General features: G+C 46.1%; 1 protein-coding gene across 1 annotated transcript in view; it reads right to left on the bottom strand.

Moving 5' to 3' along the window:
• Positions 1 to 25,158, bottom strand: part of lrp5 (low density lipoprotein receptor-related protein 5) — a 191,107-nt gene that overhangs the window by 111,765 nt on the left and 54,184 nt on the right. Inside the window, exons 8-11 of the mRNA XM_034177293.1 lie at positions 13,102 to 13,190; positions 12,458 to 12,676; positions 12,293 to 12,381; positions 10,505 to 10,676 (exon numbers count right to left, since the gene is read on the bottom strand). Of these exons, the coding sequence (XP_034033184.1) occupies positions 10,505 to 10,676; positions 12,293 to 12,381; positions 12,458 to 12,676; positions 13,102 to 13,190 (569 nt within the window). The remainder of the gene's footprint in view (positions 1 to 10,504; positions 10,677 to 12,292; positions 12,382 to 12,457; positions 12,677 to 13,101; positions 13,191 to 25,158) is intronic.

The raw sequence follows: 25,158 nt of genomic DNA on the forward strand, positions 1-25,158 counted from the left end.
ACTTCTCTGTTGGTCTAATCTATTTTTAAAACTGATTACACTCGGCGCTGTTTCTCATTGCAAAAGAGAATTGTCAAACCTCACCTATTTGCATGTTTCCTCCCACAAATTGCATACTTGGGTGAACAAACCCCAAACCGCATATTCATGAAGAGAAGTGCTTTTAAAGTGACAATTCCTGCTATTTTGTGCATCTGACAGCCACAACCCACATTGCACACTTTGCATACCTTACCATGTGGGTGTATCAGTGAGTGTTATCACATTTGCACACATTTATACATCCTTTGGTAGATCAGGCCCTTAGTCTATGGGTTAAAGCAATAAATTTTCATCTGACTGAAATTTTTTGCTGGCAAAAATCAATGCCAGCAATTCCCTAAAATGTGGCGTAGTGGGGGCACACACAGTTTTTTCCTCAATAAATACAATAAACACATTATACAGCATACAAATCTATTCTAAATAGCCTCTAAAAAGAGACAGACAAAGCATAAAAACAAAGCAAACCTGAACATAAAGGTACATAAAAGGGTGGTGGGGGGGGGGGTGTAGTCTTGATTCTGGGGGGTCTGGGGGTGCTCCCCCAGAACATTTTTTTTAAAGACCAAGTCAAATTTTGTGTATTCTGGTGAATTTTAATGGGTATATGAAGCCCTCTGAATCAAATAAAACTCACTTCAATCTAAAGTAAAAACACAGTATTGATTATGGGCGGTCTGGGGGTTCTCCCCCACAATTTTTTTAAAAGAGCAAGTTAAATTTTGTATATTCTGGTGAATTTTAATGGGTATGAAGCCCACTGAAACAAAGAAAACTCACTTCAAACTGTTAAGTAAAAACACTGTATTGATTATGGGGGGTCTGGGGATCTCCCCCAGAATTTCTTTTAAAAAAGCAAGTCATATTTTGTATATTCTGGTGAATTTTAATGGGTATGAAGCCCTCTGAAACAAATAAAACTCACTTCAAACTGTCAAGTAAAAATTCTTTGTCTTCTGAAGTATTTTGATTTGTTCTAATCCGGTAAATGCACCAAATGGGTGCTGTGCCACTGTACAGTCAATAAAATACAAAATTAGGGCCTAAAGCAACTGACGTTGTTCTGCTGTGCACAAAGTAACACTGTCACCAGTTTTGAAAACGCATGCGCATGATTATGAGCATTTTTAGATGCCTACAGAAACCATCTCAACCACTGACAACATATTACAGCAGGAGTCCACAAAAGTATTTTAAAGGCCTGACTAAAGTGTAATATGTGATCTTTAATAAGATATTTTCATGAAAAAGACACAAATGTGCAGTTTACTCCATTTTAATTTTTTGTGTAAAAACACAGCTTAGATGTGGTTTGACCGAAACAAATTGTCATTAATGTTGTGTGGGCCGCTGAAGAGGAGGTACTGCTGGCCCACCACCACCAGAGGGCGCCCTGCCTGGAGTGCGGGCTCCAGGCACCAGAGGGCGCCGCCGCCCCACAGGAGCAGCCTCGGTAACAGCTGTCACCCATCACCTGAGACAGCTGACGGCAATTATCACTGGGGTATATCAGCAGGACGGCATCTCCACCTCATCGCCGAGATATCGTTTCTACCAGAGAGGTAACGTATCAACGCTACGGAGTGTATCTTTTTGGATTTGTGCTTAGTTTGTGGATTACTGTTCCAACGAGAGGTGGAGGTAACTTCCCTGCTGTTCGGAGTCCTGGGTGCAAACGCGCCCCCATCTAACTGTCCTCTGTTCCTCGCCAGCAGTACCAGGTCCGACACGCGGAGGCAGTGGCCACCTGGGAGTTCGGGACTTGGCGGCTCCAGTATTCCCGGGGTCCTGTGGCGGAGGAAGCCGTGTGGTTCCGGTCTTACCTTGGAGAGGCGTCTCCTATCTTCGAGCCTGCCCACACGACACTTTTGTGAATTGACTGTTGTCCATTGCTGTGATTGGTTGTATTCGTTGTGCACATTCACAACAGTAAAGCTTGTTATTTTGACTTACTCCATTGTCCGTTCATTTGCGCCCCCTGTTGTGGGTCCGTGTTCCTACACTTCCCAACAGGATATCTCGGCCCGCGTCATGGATCCCGAGGGGCGTCAACCGGCTGTTGAACGGCCAATGGAAGAACAGGACGCGCAGGCGTCCGCGGGAGGGGTAATCGGTGAGTTGCAGCGGATCCTCACCGCTTTCACGACTCGGTTGGATTTCATGACCGAGCAGAACGTCCTCCTGAACCGCAGGGTGGAGGCTCTCGCCGCGCAGGTGGAAGCGCGCCCTCCGGGCGCCGCTGCGGCTCTCCCTCCCGTAGATCCTGTGCGTAACGTTGACGTTCCACTGGTTGTTCAACGACCTCTCCCTCCTTCCCCGGAAGCATACATAAGCCCTCCAGAGCCGTACGGAGGCTGTGTGGAGACGTGCGCGGATTTTCTGATGCAGTGTTCGCTCGTCTTCGCACAGCGTCCCGTTATGTACGCGACCGATGCTAGTAAAGTAGCTTATGTCATAAACCTGCTTCGCGGTGAGGCACGCGCTTGGGCTACAGCGCTCTGGGAGCAGAATTCACGGCTCCTTCTGACATACGATGGGTTTGTGAGGGGGCTCAGAACCGTGTTCGATCACCCTAATAGGGGCGAGACCGCTTCAACCGTGCTACTGTCAATGAGACAGGGGCGCCGGAGCGCAGCTGTTTATGCAGTCGACTTCCGCATCGCGGCTGCGAGATCCGGCTGGAATAACGCTGCCCTCCGCGCCGCCTTTGTAAACGGACTGTCTTTGGTTCTCAAGGAGCACCTGGTGGCTAAGGACAAACCGCGGGATTTAGACGGGCTTATCGATCTTGTCATACGGTTGGACAACCGGTTAGAAGAACGTCGGCGGGAACGAGACGAAGGGCGTGGCCGGGCACGCGCCGTCCCTCTCCCTTCCGGTTCCGACCGCGCTCCGCCTTCCCCACGCTCCACGGCCCCTGTGCTCCGTGGGGCCACAGCTCCCCCTACTGACGAAGCTATGGACACGAGTAGGGCAACATTTAGGGCACCAGCTGCACAGAGGAGACGGGCCCATGGAGCTTGTTTTGTTTGTGGTGCACTAGAGCACCATGTGAGAGACTGCCCCGAGCGGTTACAACACCAACGCCCGCCCCTAGAGACTGGGCTAGGGGTGGGCCGAGACATTCACGTGGGACACACCCACATTGCTACACGACTCCCAGTCACGATCCTGTATGAGGATTTAACCCTGAAGGCCCCAGCACTGGTGGACACGGGCTCTGAGGGGAATCTGTTGGACTGCAGATGGGCCAGGGAGATAGGGCTCCCTCTGGTGGCGCTTACCTCGCCTGTGCAGGTTCGAGCGCTAGATGGCTCCCTGCTCCCTCCGATCACACATAAGACACCACCTGTAACGCTGGTGATGTCAGGAAACCACCGGGAGGTGATCGAGTTTTTTGTGACTCAGGCCACTTCCCGTGTGGTTTTAGGCTTTCCCTGGATGTTGAAGCACAATCCCCGGATTGATTGGCCGTCCGGGGTAGTGGTTCAGTGGAGCGAGACCTGCCATCGGGTGTGTCTAGGTTCCTCGGTTCCTCCCGGCTCCCAAGCTAAGGAGGAGGTCAGAGTCCCGCCCAATCTGGGGACGGTGCCGGTGGAGTACCACGACCTTGTCGACGTGTTCAGCAAGGATCTGGCGCTCACACTCCCCCCCCCACCGTCCGTACGATTGTGCCATCGATTTGGTTCCAGGCAGTGGGTTCCCGTCCAGTAGACTGTACAACCTCTCACGGCCTGAGCGCGAATCAATGGAGACCTACATCCGGGACTCGTTAGCTGCCGGGTTGATCCGAAATTCCACCTCCCCGATGGGCGCAGGTTTCTTTTTTGTGGGTAAAAAAGATGGCGGACTTCGTCCATGCATCGATTATAGGGGGCTGAACGAAATCACGGTTCGCAACCGATACCCGTTACCCCTGTTGGATTCGGTGTTCATGCCCCTGCATGGAGCCAAGATTTTTACCAAGCTTGATCTTAGAAACGCGTATCATCTGGTTCGGATCCGGAAGGGAGACGAGTGGAAGACGGCATTCAACACCCCCTTAGGTCACTTTGAGTACCTGGTCATGCCGTTCGGCCTCACAAACGCCCCCGCGACGTTCCAAGCCTTGGTTAACGACGTATTGCGGGACTTCCTGCACCGGTTCGTCTTCGTATATCTAGACGATATACTCATCTTTTCTCCGGATCCTGAGACTCATGTCCGGCATGTACGTCAGGTCCTGCAGCGGTTATTGGAGAACCGGCTGTTTGTTAAGGGCGAGAAGTGTGAGTTTCACCGCACCTCTTTGTCCTTCCTGGGGTTCATCATCTCCCCCAACTCCGTCGCACCTGATCCGGCCAAGGTTGCAGCGGTGAGAGACTGGCCCCAACCCACAAGCCGTAGGAAGCTGCAACAGTTCCTCGGCTTTGCGAATTTCTACAGGAGGTTCATTAAGGGCTACAGTCAGGTTGTTAGCCCCCTGACAGCCCTGACCTCACCAAAAGTCCCCTTCACCTGGTCGGATCGTTGCGAGGCCGCGTTCAAGGAGTTGAAACGGCGCTTCTCGTCTGCACCCGTTCTGGTGCAGCCCGATCCTAGTCGCCAGTTAGTGGTTGAAGTGGACGCCTCGGACTCAGGGATAGGAGCTGTGCTGTCCCAGAGTGGGAAGACCGATAAGGTCCTTCATCCGTGTGCCTATTTTCCCGCAGGTTGACCCCGGCTGAACGGAACTATGACGTCGGCAACCGAGAACTCCTTGCGGTGAAAGAGGCTCTTGAAGAGTGGAGACACCTGTTGGAGGGAACGTCCGTGCCATTCACGGTTTTCACTGACCACCGGAACCTGGAGTATATCAGGACCGCCAAGCGGCTGAATCCCAGGCAAGCCCGCTGGTCACTGTTCTTCGGCCGTTTTGACTTCCGCATCACCTACCGGCCCGGGACCAAGAACCAGAAGTCGGATGCCTTGTCCCGGGTACACGAAGACGAGGTCAAAGCGGAGTTGTCGGATCCACCGGAACCCATCATCCCGGAGTCCACTATCGTGGCCACCCTCACCTGGGACGTTGAGAGAACCGTCCGGGAGGCCCTGGCACGAAGCCCGGACCCCGGGACTGGACCAAAGAACAGACTTTACGTCCCACCAGAGGCAAGGGCTGCAGTCCTGGACTTCTGTCACGGCTCTAAGCTCTCCTGTCATCCAGGGGTGCGAAGAACCGTGGCAGTTGTCCGGCAGCGCTTCTGGTGGGCGTCCCTGGAGGCCGACGTCCGGGACTATATCCAGGCCTGTACCACCTGTGCCAGGGGCAAGGCCGACCATCGCAAGGCTCCGGGACTGCTACAGCCGCTGCCCGTGCCTCATCGCCCCTGGTCCCACATCGGCCTGGATTTTGTCACGGGCCTCCCGCCGTCCCAGGGAAACACCGTGATCCTCACGATAGTGGACCGATTCTCCAAGGCGGCCCACTTCGTGGCCCTCCCGAAGCTCCCAACGGCCCAGGAGACAGCTGACCTCCTGGGTCCACCACGTCGTCCGCCTGCATGGGATACCATCAGACATCGTCTCCGATCGCGGTCCCCAGTTCTCCTCGCATGTCTGGAGGAGCTTTTGCCGGGAACTGGGGGCCACGGTCAGTCTCTCGTCCGGGTATCACCCCCAGACCAACGGGCAAGCAGAGCGGGCCAATCAAGAAATGGAGCAAACACTGCGTTGTGTGACAGCCGCGCACACCGGCGGCCTGGAGTACTCATCTGGCCTGGATCGAGTACGCCCACAACAGTCAAGTGTCATCAGCCACCGGCCTCTCCCCCTTTGAGGTGTGTTTGGGGTATCAGCCCCCGTTGTTCCCGGTGGTTGAGGGAGAGGTCGGTGTGCCCTCGGTCCAGGCCCACCTGCGGAAGTGCCGTCGGGTGTGGCGTGCCGCCGTTCTGCTTTGTTGAAGGCCCGGATGAGGGCGAAGACCCATGCAGACCGGCGGCGGACCCCGGCCCCTACGTATCGCCCCGGGCAGGAAGTGTGGTTGTCCACAAAGGACATCCCACTACAAGTGGCCTCCCCTAAACTACAGGACAGGTACATAGGACCGTTTAAAATCCTCAAGGTCATCAATCCCGCCGCAGTGAGGCTTCAGCTTCCAGCCTCACTGCGGATCCATCCTGTATTTCATGTGTCGAAGCTCAAGCCCCATCACACCTCGCCCCTCTGTACACCCGGTCCGGCACCACCTCCTGCCCGGATCATCGATGGCGAGCCGGCTTGGACAGTGCGCCGGTTGTTGGACGTCCGTCGGATGGGCCGGGGCTTTCAATATCTGGTGGACTGGGAGGGGTATGGTCCCGAAGAACGCTCCTGGGTGAAGAGGAGCTTCATCCTGGACCCGGCCCTCCTGGCCGACTTCTACCGTCGCCACCCGGACAAGCCCGGTCGGGCGCCAGGAGGCGCCCGTTGAGGGGGGGGTCCTGTTGTGTGGGCCGCTGAAGAGGAGGTACTGCTGGCCCACCACCACCAGAGGGCGCCCTGCCTGGAGTGCGGGCTCCAGGCACCAGAGGGCGCCGCCGCCCCACAGGAGCAGCCTCGGTAACAGCTGTCACCCATCACCTGAGACAGCTGACGGCAATTATCACTGGGGTATATCAGCAGGACGGCATCTCCACCTCATCGCTGAGATATCGTTTCTACCAGAGAGGTAACGTATCAACGCTACGGAGTGTATCTTTTTGGATTTGTGCTTAGTTTGTGGATTACTGTTCCAACGAGAGGTGGAGGTAACTTCCCTGCTGTTCGGAGTCCTGGGTGCAAACGCGCCCCCATCTAACTGTCCTTTGTTCCTCGCCAGCAGTACCAGGTCCGACACGCGGAGGCAGTGGCCACCTGGGAGTTCGGGACTTGGCGGCTCCAGTATTCCCGGGGTCCTGTGGCGGAGGAAGCCGTGTGGTTCCGGTCTTACCTTGGAGAGGCGTCTCCTATCTTCGAGCCTGCCCACACGACACTTTTGTGAATTGACTGTTGTCCATTGCTGTGATTGGTTGTATTCGTTGTGCACATTCACAACAGTAAAGCTTGTTATTTTGACTTACTCCATTGTCCGTTCATTTGCGCCCCCTGTTGTGGGTCCGTGTTCCTACACTTTCCCAACAATTAACCTTAACCAGTTGTATATAATTCTCGTTTTACATTACTTAGTCCACATTTCATTTTACCTTATGTTTATATTAGTTGTGCATATACTCTGAATAATTTACCGTTAAATTTCACGATCTTTCATTTGGCTAAAAATTACTCGCACCACGGAAAGTACCTTTTTGGAATTGCACTCAACTCTCGCTGTAATGGAAATTACAATGACAATAAAGGCGATTCTGATTCTGATTCTTCTGATTATTATTATTAATATATAAATAAAAATAAATAAATTATAATTCGTAATGCATCTGACTCTTTTACGACAACAAACACTAAGCCATTATTTATTATACAGAAAACATGCACACAAACTGTGCTGAGATGCGAACTGCTTAATGCTAACTTTATCATTGAAAATGCCATAGACATGCTAAGCGTTAGCATCGGTCCCGTTTTTAAGTTATAAAATACATCTGTCAACTGTTTTAGAAGACCATAACAGGTCGGTTTAATATTAAAAAAAGGTAAATATTACTCACAGACATATGCTCTTTAGGGTTTTAGCGGGGGAAAATTAAGATATAGCGACAAACCATCAAAGCAGAGTCGGATCATTGCTTCAAAGCAAAGCCACGCCTCGCTCTACTTGGGGAGTGTCTGCCAGTGTTCCCACAAATATGGAGAGGAGAAGGACCGTGGCTCACAGTAAGCAGTAAACAGAGCGGAGAGGAGTGAAAATTCACACAGTCCCTTCCTCCGCAGTCCACGCTGACATTGCTGCTGTTTTGATTAGCGCAGAATGGGATGTTGCTTTGACAGTGAGACTATCATATTTCGGCCCCAAAACACGCATGACACCACGTGTGCATGCGTATGTGTGCTTAAATTTTCCAAATGATGGAAATCCGTCGCGGTGACGGAGAACTTTAACCCACGCCTTAGTCACATATGGCTTGTAAAATGTGGGTAGTCTTATAATCAGTGTCATCCTATATCTGCAACAACCTGGTTTTAAGCAGCTATAAACTAACAGTGAAATGATTCAAACTCTTGAGATCTTCTGACATTTTATAGACTAAAACTGTTCAAAGTTTGACTGAAAACAGTTTTAATTTGCTGCAGTCACACAACATTTTCTCCTCAGCTCTTTGGCCACCTTTGGTTTCACAAGATGAACATCACTGCAGAGAAAAATCTTACAGCAAGCGTGGAGCCTTGGCCTGGAAACCTAAACAAAATGAGCAGCATCAAACGACACAACCCAAACACGGAAGCAGACGTACAATGAAAACGTCTTCACACCCAGCAGCCATTTCTTTTCAGCAGGAGAAAACAAGGCTGAAATGTGTGAAAAAAAGGGCCTTTGAGGTGGTTCCTTTCATCCTGACGGGAGGGGGGCAACCTCTTCTTTTCAATGATAAGCAATCATCCAGAAAGCAGCAATTCAGTTTTCCTCTGCAAGTTAACCGCAGAAAAAGACAAGAAACCCACCAACAGCATCACAGCAAGTCTACAACACCAAAAATACAAAAGTTAGTATTTTTTTACTACCCCACTGAACAAGAGTTGCATCAAACATCAAGAGGCTCAATTCCAGTCTATAGAATGAAAAGGAGAAACTCACAAAGAAAATTCTAACGACCAAAAGCCTGATTTTTTTTTTTTTTTTTTACACTTTAACATGATCCTGGTGAGGTTCACGTCGATCTGGAAAACACAGTCTGTCAGACTGATTATTAAACATCTCACATACTTTAACACAGAGCTGAGAATGTCCATCACCTAATCAAGGCTACCGAAAAAAAATTAAAAATTTGATTAATATTTTCTTTCATCTAGAACAACAACAAAAAAACTATTACACTTTCAAAATGAAAATTATTCATTTTCTGTTTGTGATTAATACCCCTGTCACACATAGACAGAATCACACAGAATGGCATCAGAATGACAAATCGGCGCACATCAGAAAAGTGTCGGGTTTCAGTTCCAAAACGTTCTGAGAGCCATCTGCGAGAATCCACACAGTTGGTCAAAATTGGCCGGCGGCCCCAAGTGTGATACATATGTTCAAAACCCTCCAGGCGCCATTGAGATGGGACACCTATCCGATGGTGGTAAATGTGCAATCTGAGGACCATCTAACTGCAATATACATATTCTGATGGCGGGAAACCGGGATCCGAAATGATTTGAGCGCATACAAGGGGACCTCGAGATGGATCTGCCGGTATGACCTGGACGTGCCACATATAATAATAACATAAATAATAATATAATAATGCGCATGTGTGCCATGCACACACGCGGGCTGCGCACTCGCGCACACCTGCACGTGAGGAACACAGCGCTCGCTCCCAATCCGGTCCCGTGTTTGCCATCCAGACGCTGTGACATCGGGCAGTCTGCAGTGTCTTTTATGGCCGTCTGACAGCAGTCTGTGTCATCTACCTATCTTTGGATGCCATCGTGCAGGTGCTCTGGATGCGTTCTGACACTGCTGACCACGCCTCTTTTCCTCCCAACTGTGTCAGATTATGGCAATATTTGCCGTGTCACTTGCCACTTGCTATGTGTGACGGGGCTTAAGTGGGCTTAAAGTTCTGCACACCAAAAGCCGAGGATAGGGAAGTGTGGGATGAGCTTCTACCATTGAAAATGAATGAATGAACACCAACAACAGTCCATTTCAATGATTTTTTTTTTTAGGGAGGCCGTGTGGCACGGCTGCAGTAACCTCCCACCTCCAGCCCCTAAGGTTGATTGCGCGGCATGAAGGTGCTGCAATCCACACTCACATTGCCTCAATTTGGATGACGGACTGTTTCAAAGTTTAGCGTACATAAACAATTAAATGTATATGTGTGGTTGTTTAATTCTGATGTGTGCCATTATTACGTTCAACTAGTAATAATTGTGGATTAATTGCTGTATTTTTGTCTGCAGTAATTGAGTGTGATATGAATTGCCCTTTTAGGGATCAATAAAGTTGTTTGAATCTTGAATCATGAATAAAGTTCTATCTAATCTAATCTAACTGTTTAACTAACGGCAGATTAATAGTCAATGAAACTACCGGCCGAGCTCTGGATTTTAGTCTGATGTCTCCTGTAGCGCCTCGTTCTCCTTCTTTTCCTCAGACAAAAACATTTAATAAATTAAAAACATGTGGGTGGAATATAATTTTTTTTTTTTTTTTTACATGAGCAGAACAGCCTGAAATATTTAGTGTGTCCAGCTCTTATGTAACTCCGCTCTGGATTACAATTAAGACGAGCTCCTCCTCTGGTTTCTCCTCTCGCTCCTCCGCTTTGCTGCTGGAGGAGGAGCTGCAGGAAAATGTTGATGTTGGACGTACCTCTATTTTGTCAGTTTTGGCGTCTCCCCAGTACAGTTTTCCTGCAGCGTGGTCCACAGCCAGTCCGTTAGGCCAACCCAGAGACGTGTTCAGCAGAACCAGCCGGTCCGACCCGTCAAGGTTGGCCCGCTCGATCTTTGGGTGCTCGCCCCAGTCCGTCCAGTACATGTAACTGAAACATACACAGAAAGGACACGCGGTCTCCTCAGCTTAATCCACGTCTTTACTGTTGCTCGAGAAGAAATATGGCGCTCAAGAAAAAAAAGTGATGAAGTGACATAAATAAGGTTTACGATGGGAAAAGAAAATCTTGGAAGCTACCGCAGATTTTTTTTAAGGGTGATTCTTTAACTACGGGCACTATTGGCCTTGTAAATGTAATTTCCACCACACCATTGCCTTACAATATAAAGCGCCTTGGGGCAACTGTTTGTTGTGATTTGGCGCTATATACATGTGCTCTGATGTCACTGTTTATCCCCATAGAAACTACCCAAACAATCTTTCATACAAACTGTTTAGGGACATTACAGTGTTGTGGTGGAAATTACGGCAATAGTGTGGGACAACTACATTTTGTTTAAAAAAAATCACAACAGTTGTATGACATTGAATACCCCAATTATGTTTTGATTATTTTACTGATATTTTATTCAGAGATATTTTAAAACATTAGAAAAAATGTTTCTTTACCATTCATTTTTATCATTGAAGATCAAAAGTCTGGGTGTGGGAGAAGCACAAAACGGCAATATTTGCATATAATGATGCTGAAAAAAGGTGAAAAAGTCATCATAGACTACTAGAACAAATTTCTTAACACACTTTCATTGTAAAGATAACTATAAAAGTGTGAAAATTCCCCTTTTTCTGTTTTTCATACAATATGATCAAAGGACATAATAAGTGCCCGTAGTCTAAGAATCACCCTTAAGTCAACAATCAGAAGAAGTTCAGAGTCCACACGAATGAAAAAACAAAAATGTGTCTCTGAGGTGAATTTTAATTTTTAAGAGAGGATTAACTATCAGAACAATCACAGCCAAAGCAATAGAAAAACCACAGCAGAGAACAGCACAGAATGACCTCGTCCAGGTCGAGTAGAACCAGGTCCAAAAACTCAATGTACGTGTTTCCACGACCCACATTCAAAGGTGGACATTAGGGCTGTTTATGTTATATAGTGAAAAACTAAAAGTTGTGAGACACTTCGGGCCACATGTTGTTTTTGTTCCACTTGGGGTTTTATAGGTTCAGACCAAATCTGAACTCAATCAGATAAGATTTAGAGGTCCCCCAGAGTGACACATGTTCCTCGCCCTCTGCTGGCAAGACAACGTCACCGTAACGGGAGAAAGACTCTGATGCCATTATTTTTCTTTTCCAGGTACATGTGATGGCTTCTATTTGCAAAAAGTGGAGGTTGATTGATCACCCAGAGGAGAACATTAGTGGAATTACTGGATCACTACTTTGCTTGTTTGGGGAAAATTGTTGCTTTGTGGGGGACCCCTAAACAATGTCCGGTTACAGTAAAATTTGGTACAGATCTTTTATTTTATTTGTGGAACAACAAGGAACAACATGTGGCCCAAAAGGTTTTGTAACATTTGACATTTTGAACAGGTCTAGCGGACAAAGGTTTTAATGTTATACATTTTCAAAATCGTTTCAGTCACAGGATGTTACATGATGACTCTCTACAATGGCACAAACATCAACAATTTTTTTTTAATCATCATTATTTTTGTGTGACACACCCTCGTCCCTGAACACAGAAACACTTACCCGTTAACGGGGTCCAGGACGATGGCTCTGGGTTCATCCAGGTTTTCAGAAATGAGAATTTTGCGAGAGGTCCCATTCAGCCTTGTTACCTGCCATGACATAAACATTAAAATTTCTAATTCAAGCCTCAGCCCGGCTACACACAGAAACAGGTTTTGAAAATACCTCGATCCGGTCAGTTCCGGTATCAGTCCAGTACAGGTTTCTGGCTACCCAGTCCACAGCGATGCCATCCGGGTTCTTGATCTCTGTGGTTAGCAGCATCACTGCATTGCTGCCGTTGATATTGGAACGCCGAATGGCCCGAACCTCATCATCTGTCCAGTAGACCAAACCATCAACCGGGTCGTAGTCTATGGCGATGGCGTGTCGAATGTCATCAACCTGCATTAAGAAAAAAAAATTAATACAGAGTTCAGGGTGCAAATGCGCATTTCCCACAACTAAAGTGGTACTGTCAACGGGAATCATCTTTGTCAGCTGCTTTTTTCTTTTTTCTTCAAAAGTAGAATTAATAATTTTGTTAATTTAAATAAATAAAATTATGTGATTGATCAGAACCCGTATGTGGACTCTGGAGCCTTTAAGAATAAAAATAAAGTAGTTTATATGAAAAGATGGGCCTTTTTATTTACATTCAGTGTATTTCTCAGACCTACATGCTTATCTCGACAATACATCATTCACGTATTAAACCATCAATAACAAAAATGGATCCACTTCAGTCACAATGGAATATGTAAGAAGGAGCGCTGCAAATATGAAAAACTGCCGGACTGTTGTGTCTGAGGCGTCTGACATCTGGTTACCTTTAACACGATGTCGGTGAAGTCCGGCAGGTCCAGTGAGATTCTCCTGAGGTCGGTCCGGCGAGCCAGCAGCAACACCTGCTCTGGCCCTGAAATCAGACAAACATTTAAATCCTTTCAATGAGTCTGAATAGCAAATTCTGTCCCCTCTCAAGAGAAAAATCTAATTTACTGCATTCAACATGTAACAGCACAGGAATGAACATCAGAAGTCAGATTGTGGGGACTCATTTGGAACATAAGGTTATTTTTGGTGTTGTCCTTCATTATTTGAAGAGACCCTAGCCGCTGTGAGCGCAGTGCGTTACAGTCATGTGGCATACAGTATATGTGCACAAAAGTGGGTTTACTGGGGAAAAAAAAAAATAAAAACAAGAGGTCATAACTGCATTTAACAGATACTGTCGTCTGATCTGGTTCAGGAGACTTGTCCAGGTCCTGGATACGCAGTGGAAAATGGATTTGCCAAATTCTCAAAATTAAACTTATTGACCATTTGTGGCTATATATCTCATATCTGTATGAATGTGTTTGCACCTAATTTGGTGCATTGATATTTTGGGTCACTGAGCTCCTTATCGCCATATTTAAAATGTGTTTTATTGCACATTAAACAGAATATTCACATTTGTTGTTCTGCACTGTTTAACTATGGGTAGCCATGCTGTGGCTCTCAACAGTTCCACTGCCAATCCATATATTGGCAAAGAGGTGGAGCATGGGCAGGACCCCATGAGACCTGGCTACGACGAACAACACATGAGCTGTCACTCACAACAACCACACCCCCTAATTAAGACAACTTCATGTCTTTAAAAAAGGAGTTGGGGGAAAAAAAGAAAAAAATAGTGCAGGTGTAGTGTTAAAATTATTCATTTAATGTTGTACACATAGCCTGCCTAAAACTCTTCTCCAAGGCCAAGAATGTGATAACATTCATTGTTCAGCGAAAGTTTTCATGGGAAACTCGAAGTTTCATTTTACTGGAAAATGTGTAGGTGATTGTTTGCTGTGTCCCCACCTTTCTCTGAATATACAAAAACAGCTCCCTCAGAAATGCTGCACACACATATTCAAAATTCTGCTGTTCAGATTTTTGACTACTGCGTTTCTTCGAGGCCTCAAATTAAAAGCCTGTTACTTTAATCTGCCAATTTCTTGACCTTATTTCCACAAACAGCCTTAGACACTTTGACTTAAAATCATTTGTGCCTCCACAATTTGGTGTCAAGAAGTGGGATGCTCCTGACTGTCGGACCAAACCGGGCAGATGGCCAAACAGACGTGGTAGGTAGGGGTCTACCTCATACCCAGCGGCTTTCATGGAAGGGGGACCGACTGGTTTGGGTTCCCGATCATCAGTGCAGCATTTCCACGAACCATGGGCGGTGTGTCAACAACACAGCACTGGTGAGCAAGGCTGTTCTTTCGTTATGGAAATTAAAATTGACAGGTTGACAACAGGCATTGTATTGCCATATTTGGTCCCTTCGTAGGACACCTGCGGGTTTCTGAGTTATGTAGGAGATGATTACACTGCGGTGTGTTATCTCTGAGCTGTAGGAAATAAAAAAGCTTTTATTTCTGAGTGTAGGGGTCATTGAGGTGACTCTGAGGTAGGACACTGACAGTGTCTGAGCAAAATGGGGAACTTAAGCTGAAATCAACTGGACATATTAAAAGCAATTTTAGCATATGCTGTGTGGTCATATTAATGTGATTTAAAAAACTGTGAAAAAACACTGACAAGAAGGAGTCAGATGGGAAAAAAAAGAAACACACACACACAAACACAAGCGGGACAAAACATTATACAGAGCGGAGACAGTCACCTAGGATAACACCAGCCAGTATGAAATGCACATCAAAGCAGTCTGTGAGGACATCAAAGTCAAATGTCCAACCACAGTGACATGGCAAGTGACCCAAGCTTGCAGACAACGGCCTGGCGAGACTGAAACAGACTTCTTCATTCGGCTGGAAAAAGAGTGCACTGCAGACAGTGAGACCTGACGGAGCTTACGATGCTGACGGAGAGACACCATTTGAAGCTGTCCTAAAGTCCTGTCTGGTCCCTGACCTGAAGTCAGAAGTCCCTCAGGGAGTTGAACAAACCCTGATTGGAGGATGGGCTGACAACCGAGTGAAAGAAATCCTGAAACATGCACCTCATGCTGAAACAAGAGAGGAGAGGAAAGCCACCAAGAGGAGAGACAATGATCACCGGACAATGATGAATGCCCTTGCGATGTCCAGTGCTGCACTCATGAGGTCCGTCGAAAGAGTGTGTCTATGTGCTGACAGAACTTTCATTGAAGGTCAACAACAGCCCCCGACCCAGAGACACTGAAGATCCAGACAGCTGTTTTATCTGTGGGACGTTTCACCTGTCAGGGATTGGGCCAGGTCAGGGTGTTGAACCCTTATTTTTCCCCTTTTCGTAGTTTCCCGTCTGCTGTGCCTTTATTATTTTCATCATGTGATTTTCTGTCATGTTTTTCTTGCCACTTTATTCTTATGATTCAATAGGTATTTCATTTTCATCATATGGTTATTTTCTGTTTTGTCACTTTGTTTTCTTTGTTACTTTTTACTTTGGCCTTTCACTCTGTTCTAGTTTTCAGTCATTGTTTAGTTATCTCATTCTTCTTGGTTATAATATTTGTTGTACTGTTATGTCAGGATTTGTTTTGGTTATTGTTTGTTCACTGCTTCTTCTTATGGTTGGTATTACTGCCTAGTTTTCTTTAGTCAGTTTTTGTTTAATGTCATTTTAGTATTTTGCTCCGTCTTGTATTCTAGTCCATGTTGCCAGTTCTTGTTTAGTCTAGTCCGTGTTCCTGTTTGACTCTTATTCAGTTGTAGCTCAGTTTTGTTTTTACCTCTTGTTCCTACTTCACATCCTGCACCTGCTTTCATGTCCTTGTCTCACGCCCAGTTATTTATGTTCACTTCACATCCTGCACCTGTCATGTTTTTCTCTCACTTTAACTCTGTCTGCTTTGTCTTCTTTCACTCACGCTCTGTGTACCTGTTCACATATCTTTGTCTTTTCTTCACTCCACCTTAAGTTGTCCTCCCTCACTGTCTTGCACAATGAAGTATCTTCGTTCACTAGCCATGCCTCCTTCTTGATTGTTCCTCACGTGCACCTAGTTAACTCCTGTCCTATTTAGTCTCCACCCAGCCACCACACCCTTGCTCGTTTGTTGTCTTTGTACACTCACCAGCGCTTTGTCTAGTCCTGTTTTTGCCGTGTATCCAGATCCTGCCTTGTGTTTTTTGACTGCGCCTTTTGCCTTGCCCATGATGTCTGTGTCTGCTCATGCCTTTGAACCCTGCTTGCCCATGACTGCGTTTTTGCCTGACCCTGTTTGTGCTTCTGCCTCGCCGACTGATCACCTGTGTACCGAACCAGAGCCTGAATTAAAGACCATGAGTACTTCTACATCCAGTAGTCCGAGAGTTTGCATTTTAGGTCCAAACACTTCGGGTGCCTGGCACCTGCCGGGCATGACAGAACAAACGAGCCAGAAAATGGACCCAGCGAACTCCACTTCGGTCACCACAGCCAACGACCTTGCTTTAATCAGAGACATTTTTTCTGAAATTGAATTCTGCTTTGACTGCTTTAGAGCCTGTTTCACACCAAAGAAAATATTTAATTATCTTAACCAGGCCCTGGATCTTGTTGAGGCCAATGCTTGGCTGTATGGGTTTTTCCCAGACCTGGAAAAACTGGATGAGTTCTTTGTTGTTGAGAAACTTCCAGCTTGGATCGGACAGCCTGAAGGCCATCTGGCATCCAGCCTCCCGCTCTCTGACAGCGACTCCGAGTGGGAGGACATTGATGATGACGCATCATCAGAGGCTGAAGGTCAGGCGTTACAGGACACGGCTACAACACTATTTAAAATTCAAGACTTATTTTTTGAGTATCAGGACTGCCGCAATCGGCTGAACCAACAACGCATTTTCTCAGCTCTTGATCAGATCTTTTTGGCCGAGCCTGAGCTGGTAATCAATTTTCCTGAGCTTAAGAAAATTAAATCGCAGATTGAGCAGGGTTGGGTTCCTCCCTGTATTCAGGACCCCATGGACTTTTTGTTTCAGGCCGAGCCCACCTGTTGTGAGGAGCCGCGCGTCATAACTCTCTCAGATGCCGCCCTCGCTCCACCTTGGTATGACATAACACCCAAGAAAAATGCTTACCTTCTGCCCTCAGTCCCGGCCATGCAGTCTAATGATCCAGTCACGTTCCATGCACCGCCAAAATCAACACCACAGAGAAGACAAGTGATGTCCTCATTGACGGTGCCAGATCCAGTGGGACCATGCATCCCGGTCGCTGGTTCCACGCCTCAGCCGCGAAACGTAGTGCCGGTCCCAGCGCCTCGAAAGAGGAAAGCATCTCCAGTTCCTGCTCCACGTTGCTCCACAGTTCCAGAAACGACAGAACAGCCCTGGACAGGAGGTCAGTCTTCACAGATGAGTGCTACGCTGAAATCGGCATCTCCGCTCCCTCCTCCCGTTCCCTCTCCACATATGCTATGGCCACATCAGCTGCTGCCGGCTCCGACAAGCTCTGCGCCCCGACAGCCCGAAGCTCCAACTTTGCCTGAACCCTTGACGGTGGCAGGTTCTCCGGAACCATTGATTCTGTGTCCAGTTCCTGTATCAACCGTCAAGCCATCAGGAAGGCCCATGTCACTGCCGCAAAAAGCAGCACGCGAGCTCGGTGTCTCTGCAATGGCGCCTGTCGAGTCGGCAGTTAGTCCCTCACCGCTCATCCAGACAGCACAGTTCTCTTCAGGACCACCGACCAAAGTGTCTGTGAGTACCATGACGACGAGCACAGTCGCCGGTTTCGCTTCAGCGCAGACAACGATGACGTCATCAGAGCTGCTTTCTCAGCCTTCCTTGAAGCTCTCACTTCAAGCCACGCTCACTACGCTGTACAAATCATCTGGATCAATTCCCTCATTGGCATTCGTCAGCTCCTCCTCTACCTGCCCTGTGGGAGATACACCAGAGGCGTCTCCAGAGGGGGGTCCCGGCACAGACAGAGCAGCAGTTCCAGAACTTCGGCAGCCAGCTCTAGTGTCCATCCTTCATGCAACCTCAGAAGACTGTGTTAATGAGTCAGTAAATAACTTTACCATTTTTTCCTGGATTATGCAAATCCACCTCCTTGCCTGGGTGGCTGTGAAAGACCTGTTAAAGGCGCCATGTATGATCTTGAGTAGCTTTTCTTGTGAAAATGTAGGGAATCTGTTAACAGCACTACATCTGTATGTGAGAAGTATTTCTTACAAGTATCTTATGTTACTAATGATTTCTGTGTGCTTATTGATGAGCTACAGAGTCTTTTCATCCTTCAGGTCTTCCTCTGGACTTAACTGTCGTTTAAGGGGTATTAATGGCACGCTTTCGGTAGTAGAACCCTCATACTGGCCCCAAGACTGGCTTACCTGCTTTGACATGGTACCATGGCGGATTCTCCACCTATTGCACTCCTTAATGGAGCAGATCCCTTTTCTTGGTGGGATCTCATTTCATGGGCTGGGGGCCGAATCATGTGATGGGATGCTGAAGGTTTTGGGGTTGTGGATCAGACCTGTTTATGCTACATGGCCGCTCGTCTTCAATGTGTGCTACAATACATTCAATAACCTTTTGCTTTGCTGTACAAAAACTGTTGAGTTCAGGTTCCTGTACCGCTATGGATGGATTGGGGTGTTCAGTTCTTTGTATTTTGGGCTTAAACACCTCGGTGCCTCATGTCACCCCACTTTTTGTGATCTCCTTAGCTCCCTAGTTAAATCAATAAAACCCCGTCCTTCTACCATAGTTAACTGGTTTCATGGCTCCTTAGAGGAGACTGTCTTCCGGGATTGGGGCGTGGTGAGTAGTTATATGTTCCCATTTCATTGGGTTGATAGAATGTTGTGCATTTGGTTGTTTTATCAGTTGCTTTGGCACCTCCGTTTTGTAATCCCCTCCTTGAAGTACCTGGTACTCTGCCTTCAGGGTTCCACGTGTGTTTCTGTACATTCCTCTGGCTCCAGTGGCTCCCTGAGTCGGTCCCCTGTTTTGGTTGTGCGCCCTCCTAAGACTCCTGGTTGCCCTTCTGACCTGGCTGCATGCCGGATTTCTAACCCTCCGATGCACCAGGTTACACCATGTGGCCGACCTCCCGCACATGCTTGTCACCCTGTTTTCCTCCCATTTGTTCCCTGGCACGTTTTTGGTCGAGTTGTCAGTCATCCGTGGGGTTTCCTGCCATGTGGTCCTCCTGGTTGTCACCCGAGTCCCTCTCTGCCCACCTCCTTGGTGTTTCTCCCGCCGCCCTCCCAGTGTCGGTTTCTTTTGTTGCGGCCATCCAGTGACAGTCGCGTGGGGGGAGGGTACTGTCAGGGATTGGCCCAGGTCAGGGCGTTGAACCCGTATGTTTCCCCTTTTCATGGTTTCCCATCTGCTGTGCCTTTATTAGTTATTATTGGCATGACATGACCAATGGGCCACTGAAGTGCCCATAATGCCGTCCAGAGCACAACGTGGTCGTGGAGGCTTCTCTCGTGGGCGAGGCAGACGTGGTGGAGGACGGGGTCCACCCCAACAGAGCCAGGACACCCGAGTGGACTGAGCACAACAGACGGCCAGCTCGGCAAACAATGAATCAGACACACACACACACACACACACACACACACACACACACACACACACACACACACACACACACACACACACAAAACCACACTTACACCCGCAGTGGAACATGGCAGAGACACAAGTTTTGAAGGCAAAGTAAATGATCATTTGTATTAAAATAAAGGTTTTTAAGTTCTACCGTGTGCACATCTTTTGGCTGGGAAATACATGGAGCCCCCCCCCCCCCCCCCAACTGCAGGAGTTAACAACAAAAAAAAAAAAAAAAAAGAGAGAGAAAAGGGAAAATCTGCTCCAACAATGCCCACCCCACAATATACACTTTTGTTTTATTTAATAAGGGGGACCTGGACAATTTTGATGTTTTCTGTTTGTTTGGCCAGTATGTTTTTAGATGTGGGAGGGGGCAGTTGCACAGTGACGGACAAACAGACATTTATAAGGCAGGAGTGTAACACCGGCTCTTTCAGAATCGGTGGCTCCATCCCAGGGTGTTGACAGGGGAAGACACTGTGTTTGTTGATCATAATCTTAATGCCTCAAACTTTCACAAGTTTTTTCTGTGTGCAGGTCTCGTATGAAAGAAGCTTATGATCGTTGATGGATAGGCCCTTTCCAAGTTCAGCTAACAACACACACTGCCGTCAAGGTCGCAGAAAGTTCCACGTGCAAACACGCAACTGGCCACTGCTCCTGATTCCTTTCTCCCAACAACCTGAAACGACTATCAACATCATCTCATCAATCATGACTGCTTATTTTGTATTGATGTTTTATATTTTTGAAATTTTTATGATGTAATTATTTAAAACCGGGTGATGATGTAATGATGCTGTTTGCGTTCTAAACTCTATTCATTGTCTTTATGTAACGTTACAGCTTTGCAGCTGCACTAATAAAACTCACCGTCTCTTCTCCAAGGCCAAAAACTGTGAAAACTTGCTCTGCGTGTTTACAAAACAAGATGACTCACTCACTGTAAACCAAATTTACCCAAGGGTATAATAATAAATTGAATCTGAATCTAACATCCATTGTTCAGCGCGAGTTTTCATGGGAAACTCGAAGTTTCATTTTACTGGAAAATGTGTATGTGACTGTTTGCTGTGTCCTCACCTTTCTCTGAATGTACAAAAACAGCTCCCTCAGAAATGCTACATACATATTTAAAATCCCGCCGTTCAGATTTCTGTCTATTTGTGTCATTGAGGTCTCAAATTAAAAGCCTGTTATTTTAATCTGCCAACTTCTGAACTTATTTCCACAAACAGCCTCAGACACTTTGACTTAAAATCATTTTGCCTCCACGTTTTTTATTTTTTGGTTGGTACATATTTATTTCTGCTCAAAAACTGGACAAGTTAACATGGGCTTCTATGAGAACCTGCTCCCTTCTGCAGCCAGCCTCAATAAACACACTGTTGGAACCAGCACATCAAAGTGGTCAATTTAGGCTGTAAATAAACTATAACACAGAGTGCAAACCTTCACCAAGGGAAACATAAACCTTGGTAACTACAGGGCATAGTGCTTAAAAGCTATTAAAAAAAGAAAAAAGTGCACTCTCTGGTATGAAATTAGCCAGTGAAATATTTAATGCTCACTTATTAATTATGAGCTCATTCTTTGTTTCTTTTCATTCCCGGGAACCTCTTTGCCCATATATATAAATTCAAATTTTATATATATATATATATATATATATATATGCGCACACACACACACACACACACAGCCCACAAAGGAAATGATGTTTTAAATTTAACATGATTAAGAGAGAACTTTTAACATGATTAAGAGAGAACCCTGTTTGTCAAACTTAATCAATCAAAAATGAATTACAAATAAAAAGAGCTCAAAATAAAAAACAAACACAAAAAAAAGCTACCAGTTAGAATAAAACTCTTAAAACATGTTTTAAAGCACACACACACATGCATGCACACACACATGCATCTCTTTTGTATTATAATGCTTCTGGAGAAAATCAATGTTTGAATGAAGTGTTTAAAATCAAAGCGTCTGTGACGAGAAGCGGTTTCATCCTGAGCCAGGCCGTACTGTTCCTCCTCTTCATTCCAGGCTGTCTGGAAACAACGTGCTCTGCTGTCCTGAGGGAACCTTCACACCGTTAGTTCAGACTCAACTCAGGAGCCAAACTCACCTCTTGGGAGACATTTAAGTCTATTTCTTTGTCTCTCACACCTCTAAAAGCTCACATTTTAAAGAAGATCAAAGTGTATTTTTCTTCCCCACACTGTGTTCTTTCATCTTTCAATAATAACTTGATTCTTTTGAACATGAGACAAATCCATGAATCAGACTGTAAATATGGACCAAAGCAGGAGAAAGAAATCTGCTTTTTGTAAAAACCTATCGCACTGAAACTAGATAATATCCATAAGTGTAAAACTGAAACAAACAAATATTGAGGGCCCTATCTTGATGATCAATGGCGCTAAATGGCAACGCGCATCTTGTTAGTTTAAGAAGTTTTAACCATAAAGTTATGAATGAATGAATATAGCCTTCATTGTCATTGTACTTATACATGCATACAGTGAAATTTGTACATTGCATTTAACCCATCCTAGTTACAAGACACAATCCAACCACTATGAGCAGTGGGCAGCCACAGTTCGGTGCTCGTCTGTATAATTTGGGCATGGTCACGTTGAGTAACAGCGGCTGAGCCGAGTGTCTCCACCTGTCCACAACGTGGTGTCTGCTCGATGCGGCTGCTAGCTGTTGTGTTGTTGCTGTGTCTATCTGGAGTATTTTATTGCAAACATACGGAACCCTGGAAGTGTCATCACACAATGTTTTGCATGTGGAGAGAATGTGTGCATGTTTTATTATACTGTGCACTCATTTTATTATACTGTGCACACATTTTAAGCATCGTTGGAGTAAAACAAGGGCACGATCTACTTAAACGTGACCACAATTTGTAAAACATGCACTCAGTATTGTCTTGACACATAAATATTGGCTATTCGCCAACAAACCAGCAGACAGTGTAATACATTTCCCCATTAGAAATGGATCTGGTCAGAGTATATCATACTTTGGGTGCACAAGGACATATAGAGAACTCTGGCTACCCAGCATTGCATCATCTGGAGTTTAAGCACATTAAAGAGGATGCTGAGGGTGAAGCGTCTCCCCATCGTGAGAATGACAATTTAGGTCATATTATGGAGTTCATTTTGAACGAAAGGAAAACGTAACATAACGAAAACTAAACCATTTTAAGATAAATTATGACGGTAAAACCAAAAGTAGTCAAAAACAGCCCATTACACCCTGGACCCCAGAGGGTTAATGTTGTACGCTAACTGTGTTAGCATTTTTAGCAGCGTTAGGTAGCCTGATCTGTTAAACCCTGTTAATGCGCGATTAATGAGAAAATACGCAGCTCATCATTTTTACTGCCCACACCAAAGTAAATTGTTATAAGAACCACCATGTAGTCCTCAAAAATATGATTTAATAAAGCACTTGAATCCAGGTTCGGCGGTTAGATTCACTGATTCGGACTCGAAGAGAGGGGCGTGTTCAGGCTTCTTTCGTCACACATGCTCCAGCCCTTTATGCATTAATGAGTTGCTGTTGCCAGCATGATGACGCCAGATACCAGCTTCGTATCAGCTGGTCCAGGTCGAAATAGAAAACCTACGGGTGACGTCATGCAGACTTTGTCCAGGATATAGATACAGTCTGTGGTCGTGACCGTGCGTGTGTGCAAATTGAGCGCAAAGAGGTAGAGTTTATCTGTTTCATTATTCATGGGTGTATTATAGTTTTGTCACAATGTCACAAGGTGCATGGCGCTGTGCATGCTGTGGTACTGAATGGAAGCTCAAGGCCTCAGAGTTATTTATTAGGTTTGCAAACCCCTGGTAGTTATTTTGATTTTCTGCAGAAATGAGTCGTGCAGATGGCTTTAGTTTGGTACTTCAGCGATCAGAAGCTAAATCAAAACTGTCCTGCGATTTGCCCACAAACCCACATCCACATGTAGTTTGGAAATTTTGTCAAACTTAAACAGTGGACAATCAGCAGCACCATGATGTTAATCTGTGGGCACAATCTGCTGCAAAAACAGTGCTGGAACGGCGGTAACCATGTTTTTCAGTACCTCCGTTTTTAATCAAAATGCTCTTTGCTGTTTAATTTGAAGACAAAACTGATCAAGTTGACACAGCTGGAGCACATAATTAACAGTTTATCCCAAAACTCAGAGGGTTCTTCCTTGTGTAAGCATGAATATTTCCACCAAGACAAATCAGCTCTTTATATTCAGAGTCATTCTGCCAAAAAACGACCAACAATCTCCACGGCGACAACAAAACACAAGGTGAAAAACACACCGTTCTGAAAATCATGTCAGTCCTTCTTTCACAATCTGGCTTCTCTCAGCTTTGGCTCCAATAACAAGCGCGTTGCCACGAAATAAACGAGTGACGCGAAGGGGATAAACAAATGGAAAAGAGTGAAAGCATCTGTGAGTCCACTTGTCACTTTGCTGCGCTTCATTTTCCAACACATGCTCCGCTGCGTCCGCAGCAACAAATGCCTTCAATTTAAGCATCCAAGCAAAACTAATTACAACCACACACACACACAAACACACACACACACATACGTGTGTATGTATGTGTGCACAGTGGCTGACACAATAGAGTATTGTTTTGTTGATTGTCGACAGTGGTTGGCATGGTTCATTATTGTGCACACACGTGCACATGCATTTGCGTACGTGCACGAAACGTGCATGTGTGTGTGCATGTGCACAAAACGTGTGTGTGTTGGCACATGCACATACACACACATACCCTCACTCTGTAACGGCAGCATGAAGCTCTCCTCCCTTCTGGTCGTCATTTTAGAACAACTAGAACAAAAACAAAGCATGTGACCGTTAAGATGGTTAAATTATTCAGGTCAATTATTTTACTTCTTTTATGTGTATCTTGTCGTAACAGTTGGATTTTTAGATTTGTGTACAATTCATTCTAATTTATTTTATCTGTAGCCGGTGTGCAGCACTTGATTTCACAGCCGTAAGTTGTTCTTGTCAGGAGAAATTCCATCCTTCCAGCAAACTTTCATATCTTAAAACTCAAGAACCACAAAACTCACAAAACAGAAATTTTCATACATCGATACTGGGTGGTCAAAGATCTGCATGCCACAAAAAGTCTTGCATTTCTGACATTTATAAATGCCTTTTTTTTTTTTACACTGAATTTTGAGTTTCACAAGTAGGAAATGTACCAAAAGCCCTGAAATGCTCACACTGCTCACTAGATGGCAACAAAAGCTGCTCAATATGCAACAAGTGTTGTGTGGCCGCCAGAAGAGGAGGTACTGCTGGCCCAC

Source organism: Thalassophryne amazonica, chromosome 8 (assembly GCF_902500255.1).
Source record: "Thalassophryne amazonica chromosome 8, fThaAma1.1, whole genome shotgun sequence".
In the NCBI taxonomy this organism is placed as follows: domain Eukaryota; kingdom Metazoa; phylum Chordata; class Actinopteri; order Batrachoidiformes; family Batrachoididae; genus Thalassophryne; species Thalassophryne amazonica.